Below are 12114 nucleotides of genomic sequence, written 5' to 3'. Positions count from 1 at the left end.
CGTTAAGGATCAAAGGTTATCCTGTTGCCCGTTTGCTCTAAGATAGTGTCACGCAAAGTACTAACGGTCTGTAGATGACAGAAGGGTTGGATATTTGTAAGTATTATCCTGTAGTACCACAAGGACTTTTACGGTTAGGTCCTGATAATGTAGGACCCAGTGTAATAGGGAAAACTTTGAATGTTGTATTGAGTAACCATTGATACACTCCTAGCACACTGCCAGCTTGTAATATTGTGTCCAAGGGTCCTTAAAAAACAAAAACCCTCAGTTGTATGCATTGTCAGACTTGCATAAGGTAGGAATCAGTACAGACGGATTTCTAGCACGCATTTGATAATACGGCATATGGACTTTGTTGTAGCATAAGAACCAAGTAAGTTTGTAGTAGTATAACATCGGACCATCCGGATTGAATAGCATTGTAAAATAAACAACCTGTGTTCAATGAATGACACTGACACAGACCCCCAAGTGCCACATGTGTCAGTAGTATAACTACCGACACAAATTACAGTGAAGGAGATAGGTATTGGCTCGCTCTCAGGGCCCCTAAAGAAATCACCAAAATACACCACACCGTCTGTATGAACCAAAAGCTATACCCTGGTAGCAAGTGTTTTGCATAACTGAAAAAGATGAGGGGTTTGTAGATGTTTGAAATTAATATGACCAACTTCTGCTTGAGTCAATGGAGGTACACGAATGTCAATTGTGTTTAAGAATATGCTCTTGCAATTTCTTGAATGGCAGCATTTTGTCTGTTCTTGATGTTCAAAACAGTGAGGGATCAGAGAAAAGGATACCCCACTGCTAGAATGTATGGAGGAACGACTTTGATATGGTATTGATAAGATAGCCCAGTTCGAAACTGGATAGACTAGCGTGAGATATCTGCTAACAGACGAGGCCGGTCTGTTTGGAGTTGGGGAGTTTTACGGAGATTACCCTACGCCCTCCGATCATTGGGTCAGGAGAAAGTGAGACAAAAATGTGGGACAGCCTTGGGGCATTGGTCCCGGTCATCATGGTAGAAAGCGCAAAAGGAGCTGAGGCTGTGATTGTAAAGAATTTTAAAAAGCGATGGGAGTTGAATCTTGTGAAATGATGGATGTTTGCATAGGATAAATAGAATGGTGTGAGAGCGATGTGAATACAGGTGTAGATTTTGACAGGAAGAGTGAAGAATACGGAGCAGCTAGGTACATTGCAGTGACCAATGTGGGTCAGAACGGTGGGAGTGTAATGTGAATGGGTGTGATGTGACATCTGTGTGATGTGTGAGACGTGTGTGATGTAACATGTGTGCAGTGTGAAGTTTGACTAGACCAGTGGCCACAATATAGCATTGATTTGAGATCTAAATTGCATGTTCTCATTCTTAACAGCGGTACTGTGTAACATTTTTAGTGTGTCTTGTGTATGGGGTTAAATAATTAGAGTTATAAATATAATCAGTTATTTTCCTCTGTGCAATGGCATGTGTCTTATCTCTACACATGCGCTGTTGTCCGTGAGTGCGTAGGGAGTAAAATATTACAGCTGCACAAGTTACAAAATATGGACCTTTTGAAACATGTGGTGCTATGTTACATATTCATGTCGTATGATATGATTTGATCTTTTAAGTTTTGAAGTTAATTCCAATTAAATAAAATACAGATATTGTGAGACACGGGGTCTTGAAAATGTATGTACCCTTACTGTACCCTACTCCCACACACAGCTTATTGGTTTGTAGTAATTAACTTAGCAGATATATTATTCTCTGCTTTACTGGATAAAGAATTACAATTGTTATTTTTGCTTTTACACATGCAGGTAAGTGGTACAGGACTGCATATATGTCATTTTAAAAATGTATGATGTTTTAAAAAGAAATGACTGCAGGTTGGTATTACAGGGGGCCAAACTAGTGCAACCAGATATAGTGCCCAATCACACTATGATGAGATATGTCGTTTTGAACCCTCCTACATTACTTCCGCGGAGTCCAAAAAGGGGGGGAGTAGTTTTGAGACTGATCAGGTGCACTTCAGTTACAACACACAATTTTATTTATAATTAATCAATTTAGTGATAGGAGGTCTACAAAATGCGTATGAGAGGTCCAATGAGGAACCTAGATTAAAATGTGTATGAGTAACCCAGATTTTGAGTTTTTCTGTGTAGATGGTTCCAGATCCTTCCAGAACGGCAAATATGGCACCGGTATGCTGTGCTGTAGTCACCACTCAATATAAGGTATTGTGTAAGAGACCTTCCTCCAGCAAATCTGCACAGGAAGCCGAGGTGAGGTCACTCACAGATGAGTCTTTATGGATTTAGATGGGAAGGAGGCAAGAATTCCCTGAACATTGTTAGTTTTATGCCAGATTTTAGTAACATATTTTTTGTTTGTTTGTGGTATTAAATCAGGCCTCTATAGTACCTGATAGGGGTGGGATTTACAAGTGTTCTGGATTATCAGATGAGTGTGGAAAGATAAGGCTCCACCCTTTTAAAATAGTTTATCTATATGCAACATGGGCTTCCGATGTCAATTTGTAAAGTAGAGATACTTTATAATCTACAGTATGTACAAGACATGATACACGGTAGTCACGATGCACGAGGTAAATTATCCAGAAACCACTCCCACCTTCTTGCTCATCACAAGAAGCGAAGCTGGAGGTGCTCGCTGAGGCTTGTAACCTGGCAAAAGGTTAGACGGCCGACATTTACACTGATTCTAGGTACGCTTTTGGCATCGCCCACGATCATGGGCCCATTGGTAGTAGGAACTTTGTTGGATAATCGGGTAAGCCAATTGAGAGCGCAAGAGATGACACACCTGCCAAGGAGAGTATGTGCAGCCAGGTATCCACATATTGGCTTGTCCCTGAATTCAATAATGAAAACCACTAGGTTTGTAGTAGCCTGCATGATATGCGCACGGCATAGCAAAGGTACCTATAAACAGTGCACCCTGGCCAAATTACCCGTTCCAGTGACTGCAGAACATACAACTATCCGAGGTAGGTGTGTATGAAAACTTGCTCGTATGTGTAGACCTGTTTTCAGGGTGGCCTAAAGCCTGGACAGTATTTTCCCCACTGCAGAAGTTGTGTGTAGTGAAAGGGGAATAGTTTCTACCCCAAGTATTGAACTGGTGTATGTACAATGACTAAGATATCAGCAGCTCTTTAGATGCTATCCCAAAGTTAGTTTATTTGATAACTGTATTCAAGAAATGTTGTGGGAATATTAAATACTGAGGTTAAGTTTTATGTGAAGTTCTGGATCACCATGCCTTATCATTGAACTATTGGAGGCATGTGTCAGTGTTATAATTTGTAAATGATAACTTCTCAGTGGAAGTAGATTCCCATTGCACAATATTATTTAGTATTGGTGAGGATTAGACCAGCTGTTTGATAAGACAATTCTGTGAAGTACACATAAAAAGAAAAAAAACAACTGTTTGTATACTGCCCAATGTGAATGTTTAACATGTAGACGTTATTCTTAATGTTTTCCTTCAATTGAATTACCCAATTAAGGATTATGCGATGAAAAAATGGTTTTCCACAGGAAGTGTCCAACTGGGAGCAGTAGGTGTGAAAACCAGATTTCAATGGAATGTGGATGGATAAAGGAAGGTAAACCGGTAGCATCCAAGGCACTCTTGATGGCATTTGTATTGATGGTATGTGTCCTCACATATGCCTCCAAGACTGCAAGGATACATTTGGCAAGATCTAATTGGTATGTTCCAGTTTTTACAGCTGCTGCTGCTAAATTCTGTTAGAGCGATTTGATTTGCCTACAGAACAGTCCTGGCAAACCGGTGCTAACCTTATCAGCACATCTGCCTCCCACGAAGAGACCTTGAGAGGCCTTCCCAGGCAGTACAAGTTGTTTTTAGCTTCCTAAGATATTAGGTATATGTAGAAGGCCCTATGCACACGACCGTGCCCGCAATCACGGCCCGCGATTGCGGGCACGGCCGGCCGCCGACTGAGAGCCGCATTTTCGGGCCTTGCTCCCATACCCAAAGTATGGGAGCACTGCCCGCAAAATGCAAAAGAACGGACATGTTCCATAATTCCCGGAACATTTCCACGACACGGACACCCTTCCGTAGTGCTACAGAAAGGTGTCCGCGATCAATGAAAGTGAATGGGTCCGTTTTTTACGGTGGTGTGCATGAGGCCTAAGGGTGTTAATTTGATTTACAGAGTAGGTAAGAAAAAAATGGTTTGAGACAACTTGTAGATAAAACGTATAGTATATGTGAATATTTCTGTGGGTAGGAGCTGTTACAGGTAATCAGCTCAGATCAAGGTAAAAATCCCACTTTAAAAGAGTAACATCAAGTGCAAAATAAAATGTATCCAGTAGCTATGCATTTTCTAGGTGCCCTGTCTAGTGGGACAGAGAAGTTTTTCTTATATAAAAGTGTTGCTTTGACTTAGTTTAAGGGCATGTCGTTATTGTATGAACTTAGAACAACTTTTGTAGAGTATGCAGATGTTGTTATCACCAGATGAGCATTTATTTTAACAATTGATAAAGGTTGGGTCCCCAGCAAGTGCCAACAAATTTAAATCAAAGAGTTTAACATGATGAACTCCATCACTGAGATGCGGCAGGCATAGCTTGAGCCAATACAACGTGCTTGTCATGAACTGAAGGCAGTGTCACAATTCTAAGCAGCCATGCAGACAAGCAACTTACAGGAGGAAGAGAATTAGGGTATGTGCACACACACTAATTACGTCCGTAATATACGGACGTATTTCGGCAGCAAGTACCGGACCGAACACAGTGCAGGGAGCCAGGCTCCAAGCATCATACTTATGTACGATGCTAGGAGTCCCTGCCTCGCTGCAGGACAACGGTCACGTACTGAAAACATGATTACAGTACGGGACAGTTGTCCGGCAGCGAGGCAGGGACTAATAGCGTCGTACATAACTATGATGCTAGGAGCCCGGCTCCCTGCACTGAGTTCGGTCCGGAACTTGCGGCCGAAATACGTCCGTATATTACGGACGTAATTAGTGTGTGTGCACATACCCTAAATGCGGAGGTTCTGTGTACAGCCTGGTGACGTATACTAACGAGAGACAGTGACTGACAGATGAGAAGGACCAAACCAAGTGCTGCTGACATCAGCAATCGTCAAAGTAAAGCAAAAGCCAAAGACCTGAGTGAACCCGTCAGTAACATCCAATTGTTTTACAGCGGAAGATAAGTGACCAGGATGTGGGTAATAATAAATCCCCCACTGGACACCATCGTACAGTCTGACTCCACAATTATGTGGGTTACCCTAAGGGTGAGAGTCAGTGAAGAGCAGAAGAGCATTTCTTGTGTCTTAAAGAATTCATTTAGGGAATAAAAGCCATCTGATGCTTTGAAACAAGTATATTAATACTGATTTTGTATGTTTCTAACTTAGTTATCTTTGTCCTTGGTTCTCATGCATAGCTTGTTGAAAGGGGTGGAGGTGAGATAAGATACTTTTAGAGGAGAAACATTCACATATGTACAGTGAAGGAAATAAGTATTTGATCCCTTGCTGATTTTGTAAGTTTGCCCACTGTCAAAGTCATGAACAGTCTAGAATTTTTAGGCTAGGTTAATTTTACCAGTGAGAGATAGATTATATAAAAAAGAAAAAAAAAAAAAAGAAAATCACGTAGTCAAAATTATATATATTTATTTGCATTGTGCACAGAGAAATAAGTATTTGATCCCCTACCAACCATTAAGAGTTCAGCCTCCTCCAGACCAGTTACACGCTCCAAATCAACTTAAATGTCTTAAATGGTCACCTGTATAAAAGACTCCTGTCCACAGACTCAATTAATCAGTCTGACTCTAACCCCTACAACATTGGCAAGACCAAAGAGCTTTCTAAGTATGTCAGGGACAAGATCATAGACCTGCACAAGGCTGGAATGGGCTACAAAACCATAAGTAAGACGCTGGGTGAGAAGGAGACAACTGTTGGTGCAATAGTAAGAAAATGGAAGACATACAAAATGACTGTCAATCGACATCAATCTGGGGCTCCATGCAAAATCTCACCTCGTGGGGTATCCTTGATCCTGAGGAAGGTGAGAGCTCAGCCGAAAACTACACGGGGGGGAACTTGTTAATGATCTCAAGGCAGCTGGGACCACAGTCACCAAGAAAACCATTGGTAACACATTACGCCGTAATGGATTAAAATCCTGCAGTGCCCGCAAGGTCCCCCTGCTCAAGAAGGCACTTGTACAGGCCCGTCTGAAGTTTGCAAATGAACATCTGGATGATTCTGAGAGTGATTGGGAGAAGGTGCTGTGGTCAGATGAGACTGAAATTGAGCTCTTTGGCATTAACTCAACTCGCCGTGTTTGGAGGAAGAGAAATGCTGCCTATGACCCAAAGAACACCGTCCCCACTGTCAAGCATGGAGGTGGAAACATTATGTTTTGGGGGTGTTTCAATGCTAAGGGCACAGGACTACTTCACCGCATCAATGGGAGAATGTATGGAGCCATGTACCGTCAAATCCTGAGTGACAACCTCCTTCCCTCCACCAGGACATTAAAAATGGCTCGTGGCTGGGTCTTCCAGCACGACAATGACCCGTAACATACAGCCAAGGCAACAAAGGAGTGGCTCAAAAAGAAGAACATTAAGGTCATGGAGTGGCCTAGCCAGTCTCCAGACCTTAATCCCATCTAAAACTTATGGAGGGAGTAGAAGATACGAGTTGCCAAGCGACAGCCTCGAAATCTTAATGATTTACAGATGATCTGCAAAGAGGAGTGGGACAAAATTACATCTAACATGTGTGCAAACCTCATCATCAACTACAAAAAACGTCTGACTGCTGTGCTTGCCAACAAGGGTTTTGCCACCAAGTATTAAGTCTTGTTTGCCAAAGGGATCAAATACTTATTTCTCTGTGCACAATGCAAATAAATATATATAATTTTGACTATGTGATTTTCAGGTTTTTTTTGTTTTATATAATCTATCTCTCACTGGTAAAAGTAACCTAGCCTAAAAATTCTAGACTGTTCATGTCTTTGACAGTGGGCAAACTTACAAAATCAGCAAGGGATCAAATACTTATTTCCTTCACTGTATGTGAGTAAAACTCCCACGTATCTAGAAGAACAAACTATTGTATTCTTGCCAAGAGAAATAGTTCAACTGCAAACCTGACGTCAGCATCTAATAAAGAATTATATTAATGCATTTGAAATGTATTGTATGTCTGTGATTGGCTCAATATGAAATATTGTCATTGTATGCTATTGGCTGAATCAGAGTTATTGTCACGGATTGGTTAACCTCAAGCCTACACCCCTTTTGAACCATATTATTGTAATTGATTTCGGCAATAAACCTGAGAGGAGTATTTTTGAGCATAGAAGCAATGTCTGTGTGTCTTACTCCTTCCCGATATATCAATATAATCAATGATTGGGATCTGGATAAATCTCCTAGAATGAGTGTCGGTTGAAACACTCGCCTGAATTTCGGTCTAATATATTTTGAGCCATGACTTCTGTTTCGTGTGTCTAAATATGTGCTTAGTAGAAATCAAGAACAACAAAATATCTGTATTCAAAAATTAAGAAATCAACAAAAATAAGATCTACTTACTACTTCCTCCATGGTTGCTTAATGCTTCATCTTCAAATATATCAAAACCTTCCTGGCGTGTCTGAGTTGTCATCTCAGACTTCATCATCTCAGTGGGCATCCGAAGGATTGTAAGATTGTACTGAAGTGAATGGCTTAAATCATAGCTATAACTAAAAGATAGAGAAAAAAGTCATTACAATTTTTTTTTTTAAAAGGAGGAAAAGTTAAATTAATCAAATAAGCCAATGAGACAATTGAATAGTTGAATGGCAGTAATATATCATTTTTATTTTCATGTCGATGAGGCCTTGTTTTTGCAGGACAGGGGTTATTTTTATACAACATATTGGGGTACATAAAAAGGTAGGATGTCATTTATACACTTTTTTTTTTTGTAGTAATACAGAATGCACTATTCATCAAAAGGGGTATTATCATGAAGATATGCCATAAATGCCTGATAGGTGAAGGCTCCAGCTCTGGAACACTCATCTATCAGGAGAATGGCAGTCTGGTGACCCTCATTTGCCGATTTATGGCCTCCAAAAATCTTCATAGAATTAATTGGGGAGTGGGCAGCGTCTGTGAGCGTCCCTCTCCATTGCAGTCTATGGAAGTTACAGAATAAGCCAAGTGCTGCTCTTTAACCTTATGCTGGCTGTTTTGGTTATGGGGATACCAGGTAGGAATATATTATTTACTGATCTATAAAGAATTTAGAATAAAACTTAGTTTTCAATAATCATAAGAATCATATTACATTTTTTTGTCATTTTCTCAGTTTTTACTTTTATTTTCTCATTTAAGCTATCCTAATTCCTGATCTTTATTTTTAAATATAATGTACAGACATATATCTGTATTCAAATGCATTAAAGGGGTTTCCCAGGACTTTGATATTGATGGACTATCCTAAGGATTGGTCATCAATATCAGATAGATGAGGGTCTGACTATCCGCACTTCCATCGATCAACTGATTGGAGGGGCTGCAGCACTCCGGCGAAGATTGTGGCCTCTTCATTGCTTACGAGACACACCTCCGTACATCGGAATGGGACTGAGCTGTAATACCAGAAACAGTCAATACCGAATCTACGGAGCTGTACCATGTAAGCAATGAAGAGGCCACTCTAATGTCCGTGGCTGCGGGCTGTCAGCTCCAATCCCCTCCTGACAGCCGCAGCCACGAGTCGGCAAGCGCTGGCCCCAGCCTCCTCCTGCGGAGATGCCAGCGCTCGCGTCCACTCACCTCAGCCGGATCCCGTAGGGTGCGCACGCATGCTCGTGCCCGCTCTTAAAGGGGCAACACGTGCACCGGACCTTTTGATGAACTTTGACCCGTGAGTACCCTGGACTATAAGAGGGTCCAGCCCCCTGCTTCTATGCCTGAGCGTTGTTGATGTTTCCTAGTTTGTCTATGTGATGGCCTCCTAGTGTGTCTCCTGTTCCAGTTCCTGTTCCTTGCATTCCATACCATCTTGGTCTAGTACTGTGCTGTGCCAAAGTCGTGTCGTGCTGTATCCACGTCTGACCTGCTTCACCTCGCCTGACGTCTACCTGCTGCCTAGTCCCAGCCGAGCCTGCCCTGCTGCTGTCTGAGCTCCCACAGGTACCTATACGAACTATAGACTTACCTGCTCCCTGTTGGCCAGCTGCCTTACCGCCAAAGCGGTACGGCCCAGTGGGTCCACAGACCCTTCGTGACAGCCACAACCTTCACCAGAGTACTGTGGCCCCTTCAACCAGCTGATCAGTGGAGGTGCCGGGAGTCATATCTGATCTGATACTGATGACCTGTCCTAAGGATAGGTCATCAATATCAAAGTTTCGAAAAAAAAACTTTAAGCTCGGACAATCCTAAGGTACTTTATTCTGTTCGTTTGTAAACACTGAAATGAGGGCTCTACCTCCTGTCTGTGACATATATATTCATTGTGGTGTGGGAAGCGGGTAAAGTATACATATCATTTATGTCTGTTTGGATTCGGGTATTGCAGCTCAGCCCCTTTTAACCCCTAATATATATTCAGGTAGTCAGTAGTTGCTGCAAGAGGGAGCAAACTGCATACATTTATCATTGAACTAAATTAATAATAAATCCTGATAGTCTAAGTGTGCTCCCTTTCATGTAGCCACCCGACCTGCAGAAAATTTTGGGACCTAATCTAAAGAAAAATGGTTTTGAAGAATGTGCATATACTTATTTTGTTATAAATCAAGAACCCTTGAATAACAGGATTTTTGTACTTACCAGTAAAATCCCTTTCTAGGTGAATACAGTGGGGGGCACAGTTCCATAGGTATAGGCCGTACTCAGCTTCTCAGTTTTAGCCTAGTGTCCGTTGGAGGCAGACATGTCCTGCACTGCAGGCAATTCTGCTAGATTTTTTATTTTTGTTTTATTTATTTTTATTTCTTTCAGGTGCACCCAGCAAGTCCCTCGTGTGTTCCACTTGGTGACTCCCCTGTGGGCGCTGGGTGGAAGGAATTCCCACTTTTTCAGCGGAAGCCTGCCATTTTGGCGAATGCTCTTTCCGCCTCAGTGGATGCCCTCCTCTCTGGCAGATTTTCCCTGCCTTGGTCATTCAGTCACCTATTATTACCGCACCGGCGGTTGAGAATCCGACCGAAACGGATACCGGCAGAGGCCAAAGAATGGATCCAGTAAAACTTCAAAAAAGTATGTAGCAAGGATCAAGTGGCGGCTTTACAGATCTGAAGGGCAGAAGCCTGATGCCATACCACGCAAAAGGCCCCAACTGCCCTGGAAGAATGAGCAGTGACCCGGAAGGAAGGTTCCCTACCCTTAGCAGAGTAGGCCCTTTTAACGGCCAAACGTATCCAGCTAGCATTGGTGGCCTTTGAAGCCGGGCCACCCTTACGAGGGCCCTTTGGAACAACAAATAGGGAGTCCGAATTCTGGAAGGGCTCCAACGACATCAAAGTAATGTAAGGAATATTCATGTGAATGAGTAGTTTTAGGACAAAACAAAGGAAGGACAATTTCTTCATTAAGATAGGAGGAAACTATCTTAGGAAGGATGGCATCGGACATAGCACCACCTTGTCCCTATGAAAAACCTTAAAAACGGAGGATTGCAAGACAAGGCTAGAGGTGATCACCATAAGGAAAACTACCTTCGAGGATAAGATCCTGAGAGAAACTTCCTGTAAAGGTTTGAAGGGTGCAGCCTGGAGAGCGTCAAGGACCAGATTGAGATCCCAACGCTCCAGAGGGGACCGATAAGGAGGAGCACAATGTGCGACTCCCGGTAAAAAAAAGTCTTTATTGGAGCGTGGAAAGCCAAAATGCATTGGAAAAGAATAGATAGGGCTCAAACCAGCCCCTTTAGAGTACCAATCTGAGTGCCGTAGTCCCAGCACTTGTGATTGAGGTGAGAGGCAAAGAGATCCATGTCTGGGAAACCCCACGAAATACAAATGCGGTGAAAAATCTCTGGTTGAAGAGACCATTCTCCGGTATCTAAGTGTTTCTGGCTCAGGTAATCCGCCTCCCAGTTGTCTACACCTGGGATGTGCACTGCGGAGATCGCTGGGACATTTTGTTCAACCCAGCAAAGGATCTTGGCGATTTCCTTCAATACAGTCCTGCTTCTTGTACCTCCCTGATAATTGAGGTATGCCACTGCTGTAGAGTTGTCTGCTGTATCCGCACTGGAAGACCCTGGAGACAAGACATCCAGTAAGACAGGGCCAGGAAGATATCCCTCAGCTCCAAGATGTTGATCTGGAGCTGAGCTTCCGGGTTGGACCAGGTGCCCTGGACTGTGAGGCAGTCGAAGACTGCCCCCCGCCAGACAAACTTGCGTCCGTTGTGATGACAGTGGAGTGTTGTGAAGGGTTTTCCCTGACAGATGTTGGGGAAAGACATCCACCACAGCAGCTCCTTCTCAACTGAAGGAGGCAGATGGATCATCAGATCCAAGGATTCCGGAGACTTTTCCCAATGAGATAGAATTGCCAACTGTAGAGATCAGGAGTGAAATTGAGCAAATGGGAATAACGTCCCCAAGACTTTCATGCAGAAGCAGATGGAGCAAGGAGCATTCCTGTTGTCCCCCTGGATCTGAGGAGCGCCATGGGCGCCTGTATGACCTTGGTGAAGACCCTAGGAGCTGTGGCCAACCCGAAAGGAGGGCCACAAACTAGAAATGCTCGGTACCCACTGCAAAGCGCAGGAAACACTGATGTACTTAAGCAATGGGAACATGAAGATAAGCATCCTTGAGGTCTATTAAGGACAGGAACTCGTCGACCTCCAAGGAAGTGACTACCAATTGTAGAGACTCCATGCGAAACCTTAGAATCTTCACATATTGATTGAAACGTTTTAGATCCAAAATGGGTGGAAGAGATCCGTCCTTCTTTTGCACTGTAAAAAATTTGAACAGAACCCTTTGAACAGTTCTGGAGTTGTTACTGGGACAATTACTCCTTGATCGAGGAGACTTTGAATGGC

The 12114-nt window shown here is 42.8% G+C and overlaps 1 protein-coding gene across 3 annotated transcripts in view; it reads right to left on the bottom strand.

Moving 5' to 3' along the window:
* FIG4 (FIG4 phosphoinositide 5-phosphatase) overlaps positions 1–12114 on the bottom strand; it is a 338548-nt gene that overhangs the window by 235761 nt on the left and 90673 nt on the right. For all 3 annotated transcript variants that reach the window (XM_075862266.1, XM_075862267.1, XM_075862268.1), the window contains one exon: positions 7651–7802. In XM_075862266.1, coding sequence (XP_075718381.1) covers positions 7651–7802 — 152 coding nt within the window. The remainder of the gene's footprint in view (positions 1–7650; positions 7803–12114) is intronic.

Source organism: Rhinoderma darwinii, chromosome 4, assembly GCF_050947455.1.
Source record: "Rhinoderma darwinii isolate aRhiDar2 chromosome 4, aRhiDar2.hap1, whole genome shotgun sequence".
NCBI classification, from domain to species: Eukaryota; Metazoa; Chordata; class Amphibia; order Anura; family Rhinodermatidae; genus Rhinoderma; species Rhinoderma darwinii.
This window is presented reverse-complemented; position numbering and strand designations above follow the sequence as displayed.